The sequence below is a fragment of the Phascolarctos cinereus genome, unplaced genomic scaffold (assembly GCF_003287225.1).
Source record: "Phascolarctos cinereus isolate Bilbo 61053 unplaced genomic scaffold, phaCin_HiC Scaffold_4;HRSCAF=312, whole genome shotgun sequence".
In the NCBI taxonomy this organism is placed as follows: Eukaryota; Metazoa; Chordata; class Mammalia; order Diprotodontia; family Phascolarctidae; genus Phascolarctos; species Phascolarctos cinereus.
Genome location: NW_027555847.1, coordinates 417,358,914 through 417,383,684, shown reverse-complemented (window position 1 = coordinate 417,383,684; position 24,771 = coordinate 417,358,914). Strand labels below are relative to the sequence as shown.

General features: G+C 37.0%; 1 protein-coding gene across 1 annotated transcript in view; it reads left to right on the top strand.

Annotated features, from left to right (window-relative positions):
* RETREG1 (reticulophagy regulator 1) overlaps positions 1-16,191 on the top strand; it is a 169,536-nt gene extending 153,345 nt beyond the window's left edge. The window contains 7 exon segments of the mRNA XM_021008626.2: positions 7,332-7,458; positions 8,450-8,534; positions 9,422-9,559; positions 10,408-10,472; positions 10,718-10,844; positions 14,015-14,145; positions 14,147-16,191. Of these exon segments, the coding sequence (XP_020864285.1) occupies positions 7,332-7,458; positions 8,450-8,534; positions 9,422-9,559; positions 10,408-10,472; positions 10,718-10,844; positions 14,015-14,145; positions 14,147-14,515 (1,042 nt within the window). The 3' untranslated portion in view covers positions 14,516-16,191.
* Positions 16,192-24,771: the final 8,580 nt, after the last annotated feature.

The following is a 24,771-nucleotide window of genomic DNA, read 5'->3' as shown; positions in this document are numbered from 1 at the left end:
TATTATAAAACCTGTTGATATGAATCCAGACAGAAAGAAAACATCTACAGACATGTGGATTATGTTCGTTTTTAGCAGCATATTCTCAAAGGTTAGGTACAGATTTCATGTCTCTTGCTGGTATGGAAAAAAACCTCAATATTTTAAAATATTCTTTTTTGCTTCAGTATTCACAGGTATACAAGTTTAGTAGGTCTGTAACAGAAGAGTTGATACACAGCAAAAGAGAGAGAACCATGTTAGTTTTCCACTTCAGAAAAAGATGTGATTTACATCCAAGTGAATACCCCATGGGTTTATCTTTTCTCTACTCTGGTCTATGTTGCATTGCTGTTGGGAATCAAATAATTGCTCTCCCAAAGAATCTAAAAATCTTGAATAGTAGTTTCTTAATAGTCAAAGAAATTAGCTTAAAGTCAGTAGCCAAACAATGGAATCTGGAATAAATGTTTATTAAATGAATAAATGACTATCACATGATATTCAGCCAATTCAGTCCATATTTATTGAGTACAACTATATGACTTTCGATTTAGCCTAAGAATTCATAGCTCAGAAAGGCATGTAGCATGGATGGTGCCACTAGTCTGTCCATCAGTAAACATTTGTTATACACTTACCAAGGTTTAGGGGCTAGATTTCTTTCTTAAGGACCATGCCTTAAACCCAAATCTCTCTTTGCTTTTAATTGATTGGTCAACAGTAGTCTCCAGCCCAAAGTTCGCTTGGTCATTGTTTGGGCCCTCATGGCTCAGAGTGAGTGTAAATACCAGTTTGTTTCTGTGTTAGTCCCCAAACCCCTCCCAGATTGATTGTTTTTTTTTGACTAAGTAAAAGTGGCCATTCTTTGCCTCATTTCATACCTAGCCTTAATCATTGAGACCAAGGAAAGACCTTAGCTTAAAAAGGCCAAGGTTTCCCCCTGCATCTGGGGCCATCTCCAGTTGTCCTGATCTGTATCTTGCCACTGGACCCAAATGGCTCTGGAGGAGAGACAAGGTTGGTGACTTTGCATAGCTGCCCCTCACTTAAATCCAATTTACTTGCATGTCATGGTATCATGTGAAACAAGGATGTCCATTATCACCTGTTATTCAGTATTCTGCTAGAAATGTTAGCTGTAGCATTTAGAGAAGAAAAAGAAATTGAACAAATTAGAATAGGCAAGGAAGAAACAAAGCTATCACTTTGCAGATGATATGATGGTGTATTTAGAGAATCCTAGAGAATCAAGTAAAAAATTATTTGAAATAAACAAATTTAGCAAAGTTGAAGGATATAAAATAAACCCACAAAAATCATCAGCATTACTATATATTACTAACAAAGCCCAGAAACAAGAGATAGAAAAAGAAATTCCATTTAAAGTTACTGTGGACATTATAAAATATTTGGGAGTCTACCTGCCAAAACAAAACCAGGAACTATATGAACACAATTACAAAACATTTTTCAGGGGCAACTAGGTGGCGCAGTGGATAGAGCACCGGCCCTGAAGTCAGGAGGACCTGAGTTCAAATGTGGCCTCAGACCAAACACTTGACACTAGCTGTGTGACTCTGTGCAAGTCACTTAACCCCAATTGCCTTAAAAAAAAAAACTTCACAAAAATAAAGTCAGATCTAAATAACTGGAAAAATATCAGTTGCTCATGGGGTAGGCCAAGCTAATATAATAAAAATGACAGTTCTACCTAAATTAATTTACTTATTCAGCACCATACCAATCAAACTACCAAAAATTATTTTATAGAGCTAGAAAAAAGAGTAACAGAATTCATCTGGAAGAACAAAAAATCCAGAATATCAAGGGAACTAATGAAAAGAAATGCAAGGTGAGGTGGCCTAGCTGTACCAGATCTGACATTGTATCTGACATTGTAAGAAATAGAGTGGTGGATCAGTGGAATAGGTTAGGTATGTAAGACACAACAGTCAATGACTATACTAATCTACTATTTGATAAATCCAAAGACTCCAGCTTCTGGGATAAGAAATAACTATTTAACAAAAATTGCTGGGAAAACTGGAAAAATGTATGGCAGAACCTGGGCACAGACCAACATCTTATACCCTATACCAAGATAAAGTCAAAATGGGTACAGGATTTAGATATAAAGACTGATACTATAAGCAAACTAGAAAAGCAAATAATAGTTTATCTTTCAGATCTATGGAGAAGGGAAGAATTTATTACCAAACAAGAGATAGAGAACATTATGAAATGCAAAATGGGTAATTTTGATTACATTAAATTGAAAAGGTTTTGCTCAAACAAAACCAACGCATCCAAGGTTAGGAGGGAAGCAGAAAACTGGGAAAGAATTTTTACAACCAGTGTCTCTGATAAAGGCCTCATTTCTAAAATATATAGAGAACTGAGTCAAATTTATAAGAATACAAGTCGTTCCCCAATTGATAAATGGTCAAAGGATATACAGGCAGTTTTCAGAGAAAGAAACTAAAGCTATCTATAGTCATATAAAAAATATTCTAAATCACTATTGATTAGAGAAATTCAAATCAAAATGACTTCTGAGGTACCACATCATACCTATCAGATTGGCTAACATGACAAAACAGGACAATGATAAATGCTGGAGAAGATGTGGGAAAATTGGAACACTAATGCATTGGTGGTGGAGTTGTGAAATGATCTAGCCATTTTGGAGGGCAGTTTGAAACTATGCCCAAAGAGCTATGAAATTGTGCATACGCTTGGACCCAGCAATACCACTTTTAGGTCTGTATCCCAAAAGATCATAAAAATGGGAAAAATATTTATAGCAGCTCTTTTTGTGGTGGCAAAGAATTGGAAATTGAGGGGATGCCCATCAATTGCGGAATGGCTGAACAGGTTGTGGTATATGAATGTAATGGAATACTATTGTGCTGTAAGAAATGATGAGCAGGCAGACTTCAGAAAAACCTGGAAAGACTTATATGAACTGAAGCTGAGTGAAGTGAGGAGAACCAGGAGAACATTATACACAGTAACAGCCACATTGTGGATGACTGACTTTGATAGACTTGGCTCTTCATAGCAATATAAGGATCTAAGACAACTCCAGAAGACTCTCGATGGAAATTGCTATCCATACCCAGAGAAAGAACTATGGAGTCTGAATGCAGATGGAAGCATACTACTTGCTCTCCTATTCCTTTCTTGTTTTGTTTTATTGCTTTATTGTCCTCCCATTAGTTCTTTTTAAAAAAACTTATTTATTTATTTTTAGTTTTCAACAATCACTTCCAAAAGTTTTTGAGTTTTAAATTTTTCCCCCTCCTTCCCTGCCTCCCTCCCCTAGACAGCATTACATCTGATATAAGCTCTACATTGACATTCTTATTAAACATATTTTCACATTAGTCATGCTGTAAAGAAGAATTAGAACCCATAAGAGGAACCACAAGAAAGAAGAAACAAAACAAAACAGAAGAAAAAAATAGCAAATAGTATGCTTCGATCTGCATTCAAACTCCTTAGTTCTTTCTCTGGATGTGGATAACATTTTCCATCATGAGACTTTTGGAGATGTCTTAGATCCTTGCATTGCTGAGAACACCTAAGTCTATCAAAGTTAGTTATAGCCCAACGTGGCTGTTACTGTGTATGATGTTCTCCTGATTCTGCTCACTTCACTCAGGATCGGTCAATACAAGTCTTTCCAGGTTTTTCTGAAGTCTGTTTGCTCCCATTGGTTCTAATCGTTCTTTACATCATGACCAATGGGAAAATATGCTTAATATGAATGTATAAGTAGAGCCTATATTAGATTGCAGACAATCTTGGTGGGGGGGGGAGTGAGAGAGGGAGAAAATTTAAAACTCAAAATATTATGGAAGTGAATGTTGAAAACTAAAAATAAGTAAATTAATTTAAAAAAGTAATTAACAAAGTGAAGGCATTGGTGGAATTAAGAGGGGTTGGGAAAGGCTTCCTGTAGAAGTTGGGATTTTAGTCGGGAACTAAAGGAAACCAGGGAGTCCAGTAGTTTGAGCAGAAGAGGGACAGCATATCAGGCATAGAGGACAGCCAGAGGAAATGTTGGAGTTGAGGGATGGAATGTCTTGTTCATGGAACAGCCAGGAGGCCAGTATCACTGGATCAAAGCATATAAGAACTGGACACACTGTGGGGTGGTAGGAGGTTAGGGAAAAGGTTTAGGGCATAAAATTCTACTCAGGGAAAAATAAGAGAAAATTCTCCATTGCCAAAATGATACATTGTCTCTAGAGGATTTTTGTTTCTCATGGAAAGCAACATGATGTAATGGAAAGACCTAGATTCTGAATCCTCCTATTTATGCTTATTAGGGAGGCAGTGAGGTAGATACTGTAGAAGGTGTACAGGATGTGAGTCAGAGGACCTACTACAAATAGTATCTCTGCTAATTGTTATATTATTATCTATATGAAAAACGTTTAGTTTAGAGTTAGATGACTTAAGAAGGTCTCTTCCATTTCTGTGACCCTGTATACTATTATATCAGTTGACTAGTATCTCACAGTGGATTTCCATAGTTGTAGATTTAGAGTTGAAATGAACCTTAAAGGTCATGCAAACCAGCTCCCACATTTTACAAAGAAGGAAAATGAGGCCCAGAGAGGAAAAAGTGAATTGCCTGAGGTCCCTGAGGGAGTAAGTAATAGAACTGAAATATGAGTCTGGGTTCTATGATTCTTCCATTATATCATACTGTCTCTCTAATTAAGTTAAGTGTCAGAGCCAGGACTGGAAGCCAGATGTGAATTCCAGTCCTGGTTTTGCTATTTAATACTACTTGTATTGACTTTAGGCAAGTCATTTCACTATATACAAGTGTAGGCTGTTATTATTCCTTTCCTCTTTTAGCTTTTCATACTAGTATGATCTTCCCCCGTTCCCAAGTTCAACCACTAAGGGATGCGTACTTCACTATGGCTCATGGGTATGGTCATTTGTAGAGCTATCCTAATCTTATTCATGGAGACCTTCCTTTGAAATATCTGATAAAATTTTATACATCCTCAGGTTTGGTTTTAGAGAAAGCTTCACATTCATGCATGACCAGATAAGGGGCTGAGGTCATTTTCATCAGAATTCTCTGTGACTTACACTCCAGAAATGGGTACTTGCATAGTGTTTTGCCTAATATTTTCAGCACTGGAGAAGGGAAACATTAAGTTATTGTCTATTTAGCTATGGGCAGCATGGCTTCTTGAGGAAGTTAGCTGTTCTCTCCTAATCTTAAACTGAGTGAAGGCAAGAAAGTAGTAGTTATCCTAAAACTAAATAGGAAAGTAATAATAAATATTGGAATCATTGGATCATTATTAAAGCCATTAATAACCTCTTTAGCTTTTGGATGTAATAATGGAAGAATTCTGTCTTATTAATAAAAAGAAGCTGTAGCAACCTAACTTTTTTTTTTAAAGGTCATATATATATTTCAATCCTTTCAATCTCTTATGCTGTATGTGATCTTACTTCCAAGGATGATGGGAAGGGAGCCATACTCCATGTAAAAGATCTGTCTTCTATGGATTAGTCTAGTATTCACACGGGCTTCTTTCTCTTACTTAAATGTTTTCAGGAAAGGACTTTCTAGGAAAGCCTACAATCTAATATTCTAAGCAACTATATGTATCGTGCACATGTCACCTATAATGTACTCCAAACATCAAATAATCATGAACATAAATTTCCTTTCTGACTTTGGATTCTAGGAATGAGGTAACCATTTTTCCTAGAAAGTTTATCTCTAAAAGTGGAACGCTCAACTGATACTAGGAAAGACGACAGGTGTGGGTGGGGGGAAGGAAGATAGTGCTGTCTAATGGGATGGCTGATGTTATTTAGAACCAGAGAATTTTAGCATAGAGTGATACTTCAAACATTATTTTTGCTTCAGCATTCTTATTTTATATATGAAAAAACTGAGATACAAAAAGCTTGATATTTTATCCAGAGTTTCATAGCTAATTTATGACAGAACCAAGACCAGACTCCTTTCTTCCATTTCCCAGTTTTGGAATTTTTCCACGTTGACTACATTTAATTATTTTCAAATATACCTTTACAGACAGTATCAACAATGCTTAATCTCATGGCACTTTGTACTTCTTATATGTGCTTATATTCTGTGTGTGTTATTTATTTGTATACATCTTATCACTTATCAGATTGTAAATTGCTTGAGATCAGAACCTTGTGCCTTTTTCATCTTTGTATTTCCCTCAGTGTCTAGAATGTAATAATTACTTAATAAATATCAGAGGAAGGAAGGTGGGAGAAAGGGAGAGAGAAAAGAACCCCTAGCTCATATAATGTAAACCTGATTACATACAGAAATATAACAGAATATTCAAGGTGTTAGATTCAAGCATTTAATGACGACCCATTTATGTAGTTTTTATTTAGCAATACATAGCTTATCTGCTTCTATCACTATGCTGTAACAACAGGAATTAAAATACAAGTTCAGAAAATAATTACCAGGGAAAAATGTTTTTCCTAGGGAAAATGATGTATTAATATGGTAAGAGTCTTATTGGACATATTTAAAATATGCATAAGTAATATCAGGCATTGGCAGGGAGCAGGGGTCTTAAGGGTCAATAAGTTAGGAGAGTCCAGAGATCAAACAAAATAAATGAATCCATTTTTAATCTTGTCTAGGAACTTTTGTTGACAGCAGTAAGTTACTAACGAAAAAGAGCTCTCTTGGATGTTATAGTCCATGTTAAGAAGGATATTGTGATGATATTCTAAATTACCCCCAAAATATGAACTATTATTCTCTAAATAAACTATGAAAGCTATATGTCTATTGAGAACTTTAATAGATTTGAATATATGATTCTTCTTTTTTCCCCATTTATTTTCCTTTGCTCACTGGGTGCATCAGTTTGATATGGGAAAAGTGTATTAACTTGATAATCATTGAGAATTTTAAAAAGGAAGTAAAAATATGGTCAAACTGAACAGTCTAGAAGCTTCTGACATTCAACAGACTGTGCCTCAGAAGTTTCCTCTTGTTGCACTTTGAAATATATTATTTTGCTTATCCAGTTTATTATCCTTGTAATACTTTCTTAGGTTAATACTCAAATTAGTTTTCACTTTCCAAGTACTGTATATACGAATTTAGGGTGGAAAGAGAGGCTGTGTGTAGTACTTGGCTACTCAGCCTCAGTTTTCAAAATTTTCTGTAAAGTTGACGACCAACATTAAATCCACTGTGGACTTTCACACTTTGATTGTTTGATATTAAATTCCAGATGAAATTCCTTTAAGTATTATTATCAGTTATCTGGTGTTATGATATGTTTTCTTTCTCTCTGTTTTAGCTGGGAAGTGGTAAATTCCAAAGCCGATGAAAAGCCCAGACTCAGCCAGTGTATTGCAGAATCATGGATGAACTTCAGCTTATTTCTTCAAGAAATGACACTCTTTAAGCAGCAGAACCCTGGCAAGGCAAGTTTCATTTTACGTGGGAATCATTACATTTGTTATGGCATCCAACAGATTTGGAAATAAATGGCCTCACTTATATCAGGTTGCAGAGATTCATTAATTCTGAATAGGCTATAAAGAATATATACTATGCTGAGAAAAACATTTAAATTAGAGGCAGACAACCTGGATTTAAATCCTAGTTCTGCCAGTACACTAGTTTAGGTTGCCCTGGGTGAGCCACTCTTCCACAGCTCTAAATTAGGAATAATAATGCTTGAACAATCTATCTCACTGAGAAAAGGATCTTATAAAGGCTAAAAGTATCATATAAATGAATATTATGTTTTTATAAAAAGGGTTTTAGAGAGGTATGGATGCTATATTGTATCAGTATAAAGTCAGGCATGCTTATATTCTGAATTTGAGATTTCTTGTAACCCAGACCAAGGAACAGCTTCCTAATTTTAAAAATCATTTGTTATGTTCCAACGATATAAGCCATAAAGCACTTTATGAATTCTGCATGATTCTCCTTTGGCTACTGCTGTGGGAAAATAAAACTAATTTCTTTCTTCCCCTTTCCCTCCAAAAATTATAATATGCATATAATATAAAGTATGTGATCAAGAATGGCAAATATAAAGAGTATAAGGAATTTTAGAAGGTCATGTAAGATAATACAAAGTCAAGAAAGCCAAACTAGAGCATCATATGCATTCATCATATTCATTATAACACAATAGAAAGAAATAAACGAAAGTTCAGGAGTAGATGAAAAAACACAATGAAAGGTGATACAAAGGGGGTAAGAATAATTGTGAGGGATATCCCTAAGTTTAAGGGTTTTTTTACTTGAATTAATTATAAATGTAAGTTTAACTAGTTGTTTTTAAAATCCACAACAACTTATAAAAATAATTTTGAAGGTGGTGTTTATGCAGCAATAATGAAATATCTTCATTATAAGAATACTGAATGTCAGCTTTTTTTTTTTTGGTTCAACTTGTAGTTTTGCCTCCTGGTCTGCAGCGTGTGCACGTTTTTTACAGTCTTAGGAAGTTACATTCCTGGAGTCATACTCTCCTACTTTGTATGTAAGTGTACCCTCTTATCTTTGTTTGATTTCTTCTGTATTTGTAGTATAATAAATATAATTGTGGTAAATATAATTCTCTATGAGAATCTCTGGCTTCCTTTAAGATTCAGCTTGCTTGAGTGCCCCTCCTCCAGGAGGCGTTTGCTAAAGCCTCCTGCCGCTGCTCCTATTGTCCCTTCCAGGGTTACCCTTCCAACTTCCAAATTTACTTCCTATGTCCTGATTTATACATGTTTTCTCTCCTATTAGATGTAAGCTCCTTGAAGGCAAGGACTGCTTTTGCTTTAAAAAAAAATTCCCAACACATAGCATTATGTGCCTAGCACTGAGTGCCTAATAAAATACTTGTTGATTGATGGTTTCATAAGAGGTACTACTAGATCAAGGTTGAACATCCACTCTGCCAACATATCTCATTTTATCAATGAAGAAACTAAGGGACTGTTAAGGGGCAGAGCTGCAACTACATCCCTGGTCATTTGATCCCAATTCCTGTCTTCTTTCCAGCATATCATACTGAATCTCTGAAATTTATTTTCCCTGAAAATGAAGTCACCCACGTACAAGTCCTTTGGCTTTCAGGTTGCAAGGTCACGAATGGATAGAACTCTGGTTTACCGCCAGCTTTTGAACAAGGCTTATTGTTAAAGTTGTCTGTGGCAACGATGGTGATGATGAAGATGATAGAGGGAAACTGAAAGGCTGCCTTGTTTGTGAAATCAGTTCGTTATTTTGTGTTCACAATTTCTATTCTGTCTACTGCACAGTACTTTTCCTAAGAAATAAACACTTATTTGACAGTAAGGGACACTTGGTACCTTTTTTTTTCTCTAGAATTCTGAGCCCTTGAAAATAAATACTTTCTGTCCCTTTTCTTTCTTTTAGTACTCTGTGCCTTTTTGTGTCCATTATTTAAGTGCAATGAATTTGGACAAAGAGTATACAGCAAGATCAAGTCATTTCTGCTGAAACTAGATTTTGGAATAGGAGAATATATTAACCAAAAGCGGCGAGAGAGATCTGGTAAGTAAGATTTGAAATGTAGGTTCCACATACAAAATATGAGGCATACTTACATGAATCATTGTCAAATTCAGTTTACTTCCACTGTTTCTACTGCTTCAAAAAAAACCACAAAGACCATTTTTAGGGGCAACTAGGTTGGCGCAGTGCATAGAGCACTGGCCCTGGAGTCAGGAGGGTTCAAATCCAGACACATGATACTCATTAGCTGTGTGACCCTGTGCAAGTCACTTAACCCTGATTGCTTTGCCAAAAGAAAAAGACACATTTTATTTCAATTAGAAACCTTTAAGGATATTTTTTATCTAAATTCTCAGTAGAGCAAGCTTCTTGTGGACTATTTGTTTTTATATATCCCTCTTACTCCCCAAATGTTTCATCCATCACTTTACATTTATTGAATAAATGAGTTTAAAATTGGGGACACTTTGATGGTGAAACATTTTATATTTTGTTATTTCTAATTAAATTCCTTAGTTTAAGTTTCATTAATTTGAGAATGGCATATTGATATTATGCAGTTGAGAAAGCCTAGGGAAGAAATAAGGTGGAAAAGAATGATGGTGGGAATAGAGAATAATTATAACAAGGGGGAGGGATGGAAAGAAAAGTAGGAAAACTTGACTTCCCTCTCAGCTTCTCTGAGACAATGATAGTTCCCTGTATAAATAATTCATTCTGCTCATAAATGAGGTTCCTGCTGTGAAAACATTCAAGATTTGGAAGTGTTTGAGAATTTGAAAAATGTGGGATGGGCATGAAGAGGAAGCCATGGTAGGCAAGATGTGGTACTTGCAGAAAAGCTAGGAAACTGAAAGCTTATATATATACATTTTCTTTCTCAACAGAGGCAGATAAAGAAAAAAGTCACAAAGATGACAGTGAATTAGACTTTTCAGCCCTCTGTCCTAAGGTACTTTGTGTTTAATTTTCAGTTGTTCTCTTTTGAGTTTGACTGTAAATTCACTTACCTACAACAAAGCTGGATGTTCATTATGGTTGAATTTCAGCATTTCTGAGAGTGATTAACTCCATAAGGAAAACACACATTTGTTGAATTATCTGTCATTTTTATCTCACAACTGTTTTTTGTTAGTTTGTGCAAGGAGAGATGGTTGGAGTACAAATTTAATATTTGACTTTTCTAATTTGTCACAGGTTAGCCTTACAACTGTTGCCAAAGAGCTATCTGTGTCTGACACAGACATATCAGAGGTATCTTGGACTGATAATGGGACCTTCAATCTATCTGAAGGATGTACTCCACAGACGGACACTTCTGATGGTATGTAACTTTAACAGTGATGATGACGGTGAGGATGGTAACATTTATATAGTGCCCACTACAGGCACTGTGCTAAGTGCTTTAAAAATATTTCATTTGATCCTTGCAACAACCCTGGGAGGTAGGTGCTTTTATCATTCCCCATTTTATTGCTGAGAAAACTGAAGCAAAGAGAGGTTAAGTGACTCACCCAGGGTCACACGGCTAGTTAGTTTAGTGGCTGAGGCTGGATTTGAAATCAGGTTCTTCTGACTCCAGGCCTGGCACTCTATTTACTATGCCACCTAGCTGTCTCTTAATGTAATGGATGCCATTGCTTTTTGACAGCCTAAATTGTTATTGAAACATTATGCAAAAATACTTACTCTTTTGTTGTAACATTTGTATATGGGGTAGATCTCTTAGAGGATCATACATTTTGAGCTTGAACATAGAATCTATTGGCCAACCCTTTCATTTTAAAGATGGAGAAACAAGCCTAGGTTTCCCCACTGTGATATAGGATACTAGGAACAGGTAGGATTTGAAATTAGGTCCTTTTGACTTCAAATCCTGATACTTTTGTATCTACTACTCTGTGAACCACACTGCCTATATTCAGGAACTATCTTCCCTCACTTAATATCTGAGAGAGACAGCTGAAGGTAGTGAGTTATGGTAAGTGACTCCTTCCTCCCCTCTCTTTTTTTGCATATCCTCATACAAAATATGAAAGATTTAATTTTTTGTATAAATTCAATATAACAGATTGTATAAGTTTTGGATAAATCCATTTAGATCAGTATAACACAGTTTTCTTTAATATCTGCCCTCCAAGACCATCACTAAAACCTAGAGGAGAATCTTAACAGTATTACTCCTAGCTTCGCCTGACCTGTGATTGCTTACTGTATGTGCTTTGATAACTGGACATCAAGGCATGGGGGTGACCCTCAGATTCTCTAAGGCTGTGCAAAAGGAGCACTGGCTCTGTCAGGTCTTAGCAAACTAGGAAGGTTTTGAATACAAGCCTATTAGGAAACAGCCTGACCAAGTTTGGGGAAGTTCATTACTTGATGGCTGCAGGACTATGGACTGATTTTTTTTTTTTAACCACAGCAATTACTGAAGATTATCTACCCAGTTACAGAGAAGCTGTGGATCTCCATCAGTGGAGGGGGAGGAATTTCTATTTCTATTACAAATTACAAATCCAAATAGTAGAAGTAGAAGCACAGTAAAAACCAGCTCCTCAGAAAAATCAGTGTCTTCCATTTTCAGTGTATTTTACAAGGAAGAAAAATGCATAATTAATGAATGAATGAGGAAGGTACTAGTCTAGACAACAGTGGCTTGAGTCTCAGGAGCCCAGGGCTCTGTCTCACTTCTGGCTGTTTGTGTGATCTCAGGCCTGTCACTTATCTCACCAACTTCTGGGCCTCAGGTGCTTTGTCATATGTAAAATGCAAGGTACCAGATGACTGCTAACCTTCCAGGCAGTTCTGTTGTGGATTGTTGAATATATACAAATCTTCCAAGGACTGAGGTCTTATTTTGAAGTATAAAATAAAGTAGCTCTTTGCCCTGTGGTACTGTACTGAGAAAAGAGGGAAAAGATCTTCAGAGGCTTAAAAATGGTTACAAAAATGAATGTTTGGTAGTGCTAGCACTTGGTTAAGTGGGGCAGGGGGAATATATGATAATCATTTATGTAGTGCTTCTAATGTTTGTAAAGCCTTTTATATATATACATATTATCTCATTTGATTTCCACAACAACCTTGTTAGGTAGGATTTAAGGAGTACTTACAGATTAGGAAACTAAAGTTGAGAAAGCTTAAGTGACTTGCCCAGGAACACACAGCTAGTAAGTGCCTGAGACAGGATGGACACTCAGGTCTTCCTAAATCCAAGTCTAGCACTCTATCCATTTGTACCACCTATAGTAAAGATATCCATTAGTGTATTGAACCATTTTGGAGAGGTACAGAAAACCTGGTAGAAAAATCACCCCTTCAAATAACATTTATTTTGATCCTTCAAGAAACTGTGATTTTATTAGTTATTAGTCTTTATTCCCTGAATGTAGATCAGAATCATTGTATACTTTGGTTAATAATAACACTAACAATAATAATAGAGCATTTATATAGTGCCTTAACATTTTTTTTATTCTCACAGCAACCCTGGAGGGTAGGTGCTATTATTATCATCACCCCCATTTTACAGGTGAGGAAACTGAGGCAGGCAGGTTAGGTGACTTGCCTTAGGTCACATAGCTAATCAGTGTCAGATGTAGGATCTGAACTTGGATCTTCCTGACTCCAGGTTCAGTGCTCTAGCCATGGAGCCATCTAGCTGTGTTGCGTTCCTACAGGGAAAAACAATTTTCACCTACTGGCCAATCCTTGGATGAGGAGTCTGCCTGTGCTTAGCTGTGCTAGTCCTCGTGCAGAATAGTCGACCTTTGGGCTTTATTTGAAGACTGTCTAGCCTGCTAGGACTTGCCAGGGTTTGTGCTTCACCAGCAGCTCAGGGTGTAGTGGGGTAGTGCCTTGGACTTGAATCAGGAAGAACGAGGTTCAACTCTTGCCTCAGATATTTACTGATCTGTGACCTGCAAAAGTTACTTAGCTTCTCTTTCAGAATCAGGAAAAATTTATTAAGCGCCTATTATGTGCCAAGCACTGTTCTTCTAGGGATACAAAAAAAGGCATAAGACAGTCCTTGCCCTCAAGGAGTTCACAATCCAATGGGGGAAGTTTCAGGGTTGATTTCATCTTGCAGAATGATGAGTTTTGGAGATAAGTAGTCCAGGAAAGGAGCTGGGTGGAAAATGATGAAGTGAATTCCCATAGAGCCCTCCTTACGTGGCCAGCTGTTCAGTGTGTGCCACAACATATACAGTTGATTATAGGTTACGCGTATACCATGTCGCTTAGCTTTATCTACTTTGTGCTGTCCTAGGCCTCTGAGTCAGCAGATTTTGGAAAACTGGTAGAGGAAGAAGGTTCAATCTTCATTTTACCTAGGAAATCCATTTCAGTCTCAGATCTCCGCTGGTTCATGGTGATGCAGAAAAAGCTGTCCATTTTATAGACTGCCTGAGAATTCAGACTAAAATAAACCATCCTTTACATTGAAGAATTTTATTTCAGATTTCTTATATGTTTATCTTAATTATCTCATAGATCTCGACCGACCCAGTGAACAGGAGGAAGCATTCTCTAGAGATCTTTCAGAATTTCCATCTCTAGAAAATGGCACGGGAACAAATGATGAAGATGAGTTGAGCCTTGGTTTACCCATCCAGTACAAGAGAAAAAAAAGAGCAGATGGATAGTGGCCACAAACAGAGCAAAGAGAGGCAGTCAGCAGTTGGTCTCACCCTTCCTCTGAGCAGTGACCAAACCATTCACTTGATGGGTAATCTTGCTGGTGATGTCATTGTAGCTGCAATGTCTGCTGCCATCAAAGACCAGTTGCAGCAGGGAGTGCAGAGAGCATCTTCCCAGCCTGCACCTAGCCCAGGGGAAGACACAGACACAGAAGAAGGTGATGATTTTGAACTGCTAGACCAGTCAGAGCTCGATCAAATCGAGAGTGAACTGGGACTTACGCAAGACCAGGATGCAGAACCACAACAAAAGAAATCTTCAGGCTTCCTTTCAAATCTGCTGGGAGGCCATTAACTTGGGAATCAGAGGTTGCAACAGAGCAGAAATAAACCACAAAAAAAATTTAAAACAAACAAAAAGAAAAAAAAAGAAAATTATATGAGCTGTGAGCTTTAACTATTACTTTAGATTTGTTGTCCTATTTTCCCTTCTGCAGTGGATTAACTGGATATATATCAGCTGACACTGAAAATTTAATGTTTCTGATCATTATACCTTGACTTATTAGCATGGAAGCAAATTCTGTATCCATTGTGTTATCAGAGAGGAATGTTAGCAGATTTTTCTTTAAAAGGAAAAGGTAAAATTTTAGAGTTCTCTAACTCCCCAAGTATTCTCTATTCTTTTTATCATACTTCATTTTTCAAGCCTGCAAAGCAGTTTACTGTAGCACAGAAAAGACAGGTGTTGCAAACATAATATAAACAGCTTTATGCTATCCTTTCCCCCTAGTATTTTGAAAGATTTTAAAATTTGATGTTAAAAAATGTTCCCATCTTTTTTTCTTTAAGAACTTAGCACTATCAAAAGGAATTAAGTAGGAAAATAAAATGATTTTACATAAGCCATTATTTTAAACTCTTTGGATAGGCTGATATGTTTCCAGGTTATTTCTGCAGTTCTAGGCTTATAGATTTGTAAAGTGGCCCGCTCCTAAGTCGACTGCCATCAAAAAGCAAGTATTGCTATGTCATGCAGATGCTGATCATGATGTAAACAGACAATTTCTGTTGTATTTTGTTTTCTGTTTATCAAGTGCTTGTGATGGGGATTTTGTGAGTGCTGATGTTGAACATAAACAGGCCTTCTTCCTACACAGATATAGGCTGAAGATATATTTATCTCCTACATGAGCTGATGAAACAGTAGCCCCTAAAACTGTGGAGCTCTCCAGTCTGTGCTGTGGTTTGTGAACGTCAGCAGCCCAGCAGAATTCTCTAGTCTCATACCCCTGGTCTGGGTAGTTTTAGGCAAGAGAGCAATTCACTTCGTTTGGAAATGTATTTATTAGTCATTTTAAGTCTACACATGTAATCTCTTGATGATTTGGGTTCTGGAATAGATTTTATCTATCAAAATATTACAAAAACTTTGTGGATAATCTTTAAATAACTAAATTTGTTATAAGGGACATATTTGTTATTAAGGAACAAAAAAAGACATTAAGCCAATTTATTAATGTGAAACTGAGAAGGGTTGAGGGACCATGTCGGCTATTACAATAAAACCTACTATAGCTGGCATTTTAAAAGATGAACATGGTCACCTGGGACCCTCAGAAAGGAAGGATAATCCCAGCATATAGGAAGCCTATTTTTCTCTCCTTTTCTTTTGTTTACCTGCCTTATCTTCCTAAAGACAAATTCTAGGTAATCCTATGTTTTAATGTAGTGTACCTTATTTATTTTTTTTCTTTCTGAGGTATTGAAAATCTAGACTGAATTTGCCAAATATTGTAGGGAGAAAAATTACATAAGACTTTTGACATTTTGTATTTGTTATTGCTGTGCTTTTGTGTCTGTAGGTGCCTAGTGGCTGTGTTTACTTGTCCTTTTTGGTACAAAGTGAGTCTGTGCCTTTGTTATCTTGCCCATTCTGGAACAAAGGAAAATTATTTGTTAGACAAATTGTGTGGTTTTGGGGAAACATGTCCTAATTCCATTCAATGAAAGTTTCTGGACATGAAGAAATAGTTTCCAGCTTCTTTCTTCATGTGTGCTTCCTTGTAAAAACATTTTTGTCCAGGAAGTCCAAACATATAAGCCATTTCAGTTTCTCAGTTGAGAAAAAAATACAGGTTTTCCCCTCCCCCCTTAGTGTACCTGTAAGACAATCCAGGTAGTCATAAAAGTATAAAGAGGACAAGCCTAACAGAAGATTGTCAAGAGTTGACCTGTGTGATGGATAAACAATGAAAGGTTAGAGGGTCAGATATTTAAAAATATATAAATTAAAAGGGGCTTAGGGTGGGGTGGGAGTTGGCTTGGTAAAAGGTGTTACCAGGATTGCAAGTATAGTAGATCAGACATACTAGCTTTCTTTAAACAGTGGCATTGTAAGCAAGTGTGCACTTTAATGCTATTTGCTCAAAAATAAATGTGATTATACTGTATCCAACAAAGCATAACTCTTCTCAAAACATTAATTAAACCAAGAAACATATAATGAAAGGAGTAGTTGTCAAGGCTTTTTGTATATAATCCTGTTTCTGGTTTTGAGATATAGTTGTAAATCAATTGTGCATTTGCCCTTGTGTTTGGGAATTTGTGTGTGTCATCTGGCACACTGAAAAAAAAAAAAGCAGTTTCCCCATAGTGATCTAGCTACACATGCTTTATCACAAGAACATACTATGGCATTGTATCTTTCCCCTGTATCTCTTTAAAAATGTTTTAAAATCTCCTATCAAATCAAAAAGAATTCAGTCAAAGTGAACCAGGTGTACCTTTTCAATGCTAAATGTATTAGAGTAATTGTTCTCTAATTTCATGCAGAACATTCTGAGTAAAAGTGTGTAATAATACAGTATAGGTGATTATATACTAGAGAAGTGGAGGTTTACTGTGTTGGAAGGTCAAATTGGCCCTTGAAGAAAAGACTGTTTTCCCATTTTGAAAGGCCTTTGTTTCTCCCTTGTCCTTTTTAGCTTAAAAATAGATTCTCCCCCAACAAACCTTTTTAGAATCATAGACTATTAGAGCTGAAAGACATTAGAAGTCATCTAATCCAATCCCTTCATTTTACAGATAAAGAAATTGAGGCCCAGAAAGTAGAATGTAAGCTCCTTTGAGGGCAGGACCTGTTTTTTTTTTTCTTTTGATCTTTGTCTCCCCGGTGTCCAGCACAGAGCCTTGAAAGTTAGGCACTTAATAAATGCTTATTCAATTAATAAAGAAACATCTGTCTTACAGCCATGTAACAAGAGAAGGGGGAAAGCAATGTTTTTTTATGAAATTAAATTTTGGTATAAAAAAAGTATCACATCCCAGAATAATGTCAAATTTGTCTTTAGTTTTAAAAATAAGATATTAGTCTAAGAGAAATAAAGCAACTTAAGCAACTTCAACATTCATATTAAGCACCATTTGTTTAAGAAGTTTGTGCTTAGGGCAGCTAGGTGGTGCAGTAGATAGAGCATCGGCCCTGGATTCAGGAGGACCTGAGTTCAAATCTGGCCTCTGACACATAACACTTACTAGCTGTGTGACCCTGGGCAAGTCACTTAACCCCACTGCCTAGCCAAAAAAAAAAAAAGTTTGTGCTTAATGTTAACATTTTTCCCAACATTTGTGCAGAGCTGCTGTGCTCGACACTGTGGGAGAAACAGATTAAATTAGGAATAATATCTGCCTGCATGCAGTTTACTGTCAAGTTTGAGGGTCAGGCAAGGATATTTTAAATACGTTTCTGATTTGGACCACTCAAATTATCCTGCTATAGTTAGTGGTAAGAGTGGAATTATTCTGGAAGATTTGACTAAACTACCATTTAATGATAGATGGTAATGCTAGAAGGTCCAAGAATTAGATATTTATGCATTCCTATCCTTCCTTTCCACTACTGTGTTAGTCTGGCCTAAGCTAGATGGGAAAAAGCAACTCTGGGTTCTGGTTCTAGTATTATGGCCTGAAGTAAATCAATTAACTGCCCATATGCCTCAGTTTCTCCTTCCATAAAATGAGGATTCTTGTACTTCTTTCTACTCTACCTCACCATGATATTGTGAGAGCAAACAAGAAAGTTAATTCCTTAGACAAAAGAAGCTGTATAAAAACTAAGGTATTATTATTATTTCACAGCGTAATTTATGATGTCTTCCTTTGAGCATTAAAATAAAAGCAACATGCAAGTGCCCACTCAAATGAAAACTGGTAAGATTTTCATGGTTTTGCACAAATGCATACTTTCATGTACTGACCTGGTTTTATTTTTTAAATGTTTATGAAGGAAGGTTAAGTGACAATTTGTTGTAATTGAGCAGAATTTTATAAAATATTAAAATCAATTTTTATTTAGTTTGGGTTCATTATTCACTCTTAACTGAATAAGAAAAACCTTAGGCTAAGGAGAACCCACAGAAGTCAGTCAGTCTATTCAGACTAAAGTCTATGAACCAAACACTGTGACAGATACCTTAGTGTCAATTCAAGTTTAATGTGATTGTACCATATTAATCACCTGTAGACTCCATATATCCAGATAACCAGAAATTTAGGAGGTTGCAAAATGTCTTGTTAATGAAAGTATCCTTTGCAGCACTTTACTTAACATGAATGTTTTATAAACGTGGAATAATTGACAGCACTTGCAATTGTTTGTAAACCACTTAATAAATGTCTGTTAGTTTTTACCTTTCATTACATGTTTTTTTAAAAAATCCTCAAAAATAAGCTGTAACCAACATATTGTCCACCTATAAAACATAAGATTGATAATAGGTGTTTATGAAAAAAATTATTTTGAACTACTGTCTAGAACTGTTTGGATTTTGTCAAGACTATTAAGATGATGTCTTCTGATATATTCAGCTGATAACAGTAGACTATAGAATCCTGTTAGCTTTTATATTCTGAATTCTTTCATTGCCAAGTGTTGACAGTCTTCCTCTTTGGTGTCTGGAAATAATGAGGAGCCAGTACTTTGAGTATGATCTCTTTATGGAATCAAAATATATCCTAATTCCAGATTAATTTATTAAAGCGAAGGGATATCTCAAGGAATTTCACTGACTATGAAAACAATTCTTATTCAACTCCTTACATCTGCACAAATTTTTGTTACAGTTGGCTTCTATAAAATGATTTTTTTAAAAAATTAGGCCGTGGGGTAAGTGACTTGCCCAGGGTCACACAGCTAGTAAGTGTTATGTGTCTGCACTGGATCTGAACTCAGGTCCTCCTGAATCCAGAGCCCATGTTCTATCCACTGCGCCATCTAGCTGTCCCTTATAAAATGATTTGAAAGTCTGTTTAAACCCTGTCAGAGGGCATATCCCCAAATCACTCATAAATAATGAGGCACCTTTAACAATAATCTCAGTGGTCATGAATGAACACTGAATTGAGCATCCCAACATTATCCTTGTTGTAAGGCAAAGTTGTTTATTAATCAGCATTTGAGTAGTAGTATGTACTAGGTAATACTGTGGCAGGATATGACATATTATGTTCTTGAAAACATTAATTTAATGAATATTTATTTGTGCAGAGCTGCTGTGCTTTGTGGGAGAAACAGATTAAATGAAGAATGGTATCTGCCTGCATGCAGTTTACTGTCAAGTTTGAGGGTCAGGCTGGGATATTTAAATACATTTCTGATTTGCACCACCCAAATTATCCTGCTATAGTTAGTGATGAGAGTGGAATTATTCTGAAAGATTTGACTAACTTACCCTTAATGATGGATAGTAAGCTAGAAGGTCCTGTTAGGTGTTGGGACAAACAAGAAGATGAGCTTTCTCATTTGTAGAGCGCTTAGGTATTTACAAAGTGCTTTATGGGCATTATCCCATTAGATTAAAAATAAAATAAGCTCTAGGCTCCTCTGATATGTGAAGTAAAAATATTAAGTACAGTACAAAATAAGCACATGATAGCATCTCAGAAACAACTGAAGAATATAATTAGATGCCAAATTGTGTAGTGCAAACTAAATGTTCCACCCAAGGTAACAGCTAAGTTATTGAAGAACCAGGGCAATGCAGGATGGAGGAGAGACAAATAGGACAATGTCACATAGAGGTCAGAGAATCAGGATTGTTCAAGTCAGAAAAGCAAGGGAAGGAGTGAGTTATTATAACTGAGAATAAGATTGAGAAATGGGGAGGTTAGATTAGATTTGTAACAGTTTAGTTTCTATGGCATGGTACTGGGACAAAAGCCCACTTTAGATGGTATTAGGAGTGTGTGGCACCAAGTGTGGGCTAAAAGCTGGAAGTTTGTTAGTGACAATAAAAACTGGCTGATAGCTCAAAAGGGGCAGCAAGGACAATACGAGGTTAAAGCATAGAGGGAGTCCATGGGTATACAGTAATGATTCTGAAAATGATGATGGAGATGAAAAATAATAGGGGCAAATGTAAAATCAGTCAATAAACATTAAGCACCTTCTATGCTCCAGGCCCTGTAGTAAGCACTGGGGGTACAAAAAAAGGCAAAAGACAATCCCTGCCTTGAAGGAGCTCACAGTTCTATGGTGAAGATCACAAACAAATGTATACAAATACTATATACAGGATAAATAGAAAATAATTAACAGAAGGAAGACACTAGAATTAGGAGGGGTTGGGAAAGGCTTCTTGTGGAAGATAGAATTTTAGTTGGGATTTGAAGAAAACAAGGAGGCAGAGATAAGAAAGGAGAGTATTTCAGGCATGGAGCACAGTCAGAAAAAGTGGCCAGATGGAGTGTCTTGTTCATGAACAAGGAGGCCATTACTGCTGGATCGAAGAGAACATGGCAAGAATGGAAAGGGGAGGGTTACAAACAGCTCTGAATATCAAATAGTTATTTTACATTTGATCCTGGAGGTGATAGGGAACCACTATAGTTTGTAGAATAGGATGATGTGGTTGGACCTACACTTTAGGAAAATCATTTTTGAGGCTGAATGGAAGATGGATTGGAGTGGGGAAAGGAATTAGGCAAACTACCAGCAGTATGCTGCAATGGATTTCACTTGGGTCAAAAAAATAAACTACAGGCACAGGATAAAGAAAATATGGCTAAATAAAAATTTGTGCAAAATGCATCTAGGGTTTTTTAGTAAACTATAACCCAACATAAGTTAATACAGATTTGCCAGCCAAAAGCTAATTCAATCTTAAGTTGTAGGTGGCAAGTTCTTTTTAGAGGTAAATGGTTCCCTTATCTCTGTAATAGGTGGGGGAAGGGAAGAAGCATTTATATAGCATCTGCTTTGTGCCAGGCACTCTGCCAAGTACTTTATATCCCCATTTTACAGTTTAGGAAACTGAGGTAAATAGTTATGTGATTTGCCCATGGTCATACAGGTACTAAGTGTCTGAGACTATATTTGAATTTGGGTCTTCCTGAGGCTCAGTGCTCTATGGACTCTGCCACCTGGCCACCTATAGTAATACCTATATTACAGTGCCTTAAACATAGGAGGTGCCTGGTAAACATTTCTTGAATTAAGTTGCATTAACAGTATTATAGTGTCCAAAGTGACTCACATTCCCTGGTCATACCACATCTAGAGTACTGAATCCAGTTTTGGGTGCCACAATTATAGAGCAAGTTCAGAAAATGGTAGCCAGAAAGGTGAGGCAACTCAATGCCATGTCATGTAAGGTTCCTAAGTCTAGAGAGCCAGGACAGTACTGTTCCTTTGTTTCCTGATGTTAGGACCTTTATGGAAAAAATCAGGAAGGCAGTAAACCTGGGCTTTAATCTGAAGATAACCTCTTTTCCTCCTCCTCTTGGAAACATGCTCTCACAAGATGTGGCTTTTTTTCCCCCCTAAATAACACCACTGATACTTTGGGGGGGAACTATCTTTTGACTCTTCTATGTAAGAAAACGCTTCTCTACATGTGAATTTTAATATGCTTCTATACGTGCTTCTTTGTACTATCCTTCCCAGAGTACACTTTATTTCTTTGTGATCATACCCAAACACATCCAAAGAGTCATGGGAATCTGATCCAGAATGAAGGGTCAGAGATTTTAATTCAGTGACCCTCATTCTGACAAAGGGGGAAACAAGCTTTGAGAGATGAACTGATTTTTTTTTCAAGGTTCGAAAGTAAGCAGCTGTGCCAGGATATAAACCTGATCCTCTCCATTCCAAATTTGGTGCCCAGTAGAGACACCAACTTGCAGATAATTTCAGCAGACCTATTAATTATCCTTTCTGATAAGTATATACTCACTCTTACTCATGTGGTCTGTTCCCATTTTAAACTGAAGCTATTCCTGACAGATACAAGCAGGCAAGAAAGGAAGCTAATCTCTTCAATGTCAACAGCAGCCATCACCACTCTGTCCTCTGGATAAGACCCCTCTGTGCTCTTGCAAGGCAATGGAAACTGGACTAATTCCCTAAACACCTGGTAAGATGATATCTCAAAATTAAAAGTCTGTCAAGAAGAGTTTCTTGGAACTCAATTCAACAAACTATAACTAGCATTTAAATAGAGTTTTAAGTTATGCAAAATACTTGGCATACAAATCATCTCATTTGATCCTCAAAACAACCTTCTAAGGTAGGTGCTGTTATTATCCCCATTTTTAAAATTAATAATAAAATAGTGAGGGGCAGCTAGGTTGGTGCAGTGGATAGAGCACCAGCCCTGCAGTCAGGAGGACCTGAGTTCAAATTTGACCTCAGACACATAACACCTGCTAGCTATGCAACTGGGCATGTCACTTAACCCCAACTGCCTCAAAAAAAAAAAGAATAAAATAGTGTTTATATAGAGCTTTAAGATTTGCAGAAGCCTTTTATTTAATCCTGCAAGGTGGGTAATATTATTTTTCCAATTTTACAGACATGGAGACCAAAGTGAGAGGCTAAGAAACTTGCTCATGGTCATACAGCTAGTATTGCAGGCAGGATTCAAAATCAGGTCTTCCTGACTCCAAAATGAAATCTCTATCCATTATGCCCCCAGCTGCCACCAAGCATTTTTTAAATATCTATAATGTGTCAAGCCATGTGGCTAGGACTACAAAGGCAAAATAAATAAACAAACAGTCCTTGTGCTCAAGAAGCTAACATTCTATCAGAAGAAATACAAAATATGCATAAAACATTAAATTCTAAACATATACAAAGTGATGGTGTGGCATAGGGTAGACACTAGCTCAAGTGCTTCCTGTTGCTTGGAAGGCAGCACTGAGCTGAGCTTTGATGGAAGAGATTCTCAGCACGGAAGATAAAGACAGAATGCACTCTAGGTATGGGGAGATGGGGTGGAGCCCATGTATTGATTCTATTATAATAATAGACAGCATTTATATAGTGCTTTTGGCTTTGGACAACACATCATATGTAATCTCATTTGATCTCAAACACTGCAAAATAGATTCTATTAGCCACCTCATTTTACACATATGGCTACTCAGATAAAGAGAGGTTACGTTACTTGTCTGTAGTCAACACTCAACACTCATTAAGTGCTTACTAGGTGCCAGATACTGTGTTAAGCACTGAGAATAGGTTGTTGTTCAGTCGGGTTTTCAGCCCTGTCCAACTCTTTCTGACGCCTTGTGGAGTTTTCCTGGCAAAGGTACTGAAGTGGTTCGCCATTTATTTCTCCAGCTCATTTTACAGATGAGGAAACTGAAGCAGATAGGGTTAAATGCCTTGCCCAGGGTCACACTGCTAGTAAGTGTCTGAGGCTACATTTGAACTTATGATGAATCTTCCTGACTCCATGCCCAGCACTGTACCCACTGTACCACCTAGCTCCTCCAAGCTACATAAATGCTTGCTATTAATATTATCGTTGTCACTATTATCCCAGGTAAATGCAGGATATTTTTCTACCACTATGGTTGGACTACCTGAAAAAGAAAAGTCAAGGCTGCTTTGTTGTAAGCAGTGAAATCAAATCCCAAAACTCTGATGACTTTGATAGCAGCAGCTTGAGTGATGAAACGTCCTGGAGCTCAGGTCAGAAAGTTGATGCTGTGCCACTTGCCAGTTCTCTCTCCCCAGTAAAATGGGAATAATGATACTTAGACCACACATCTCACTTGGCTGTTGCAAGGAAAGTGCTTCGGAGACTGTAAAAACTGTGTGGAAAGCGTCACCCTGCAAGGGTAGAGGGAGTTTTCTCATCTAAACCAATGAAATCACAAATCCAGTTAGTAACCAAACCCCTACAATGCTTTAAGATTTAAGTCACTTTCCTCAGAAAAAAGTGTGACATATAGTATTACACTCGCTTTACAGATGAGGAGAATGAGACGTAGGACGATAAAGGCACTTGTCGAGGAGAGGAGAAGCAAAGAGATGCAACTTTTCCTCTTTCTCAGGGGGCCTAAAGTGGCATCCCTAGGGCACCTTCCGACATCGGGGTGACATGCAGCACGAAACACAATTTCTGGCTACGTTCAATTGTAGAAATTCGTTTCGCTTGACCACGCAATACTTGTTGCAATGGTTTTTTCATCAGAGAGAGGGTGGACACGAGGAAGGGAAAACAAATGCTTTCTAACTTGCAACGAAACAAAACAAAACTAAGGCGCACACACAAAGTCCGCCCAACAGCGACGATACACCCGCCCGCGTCCGCTGGCGGC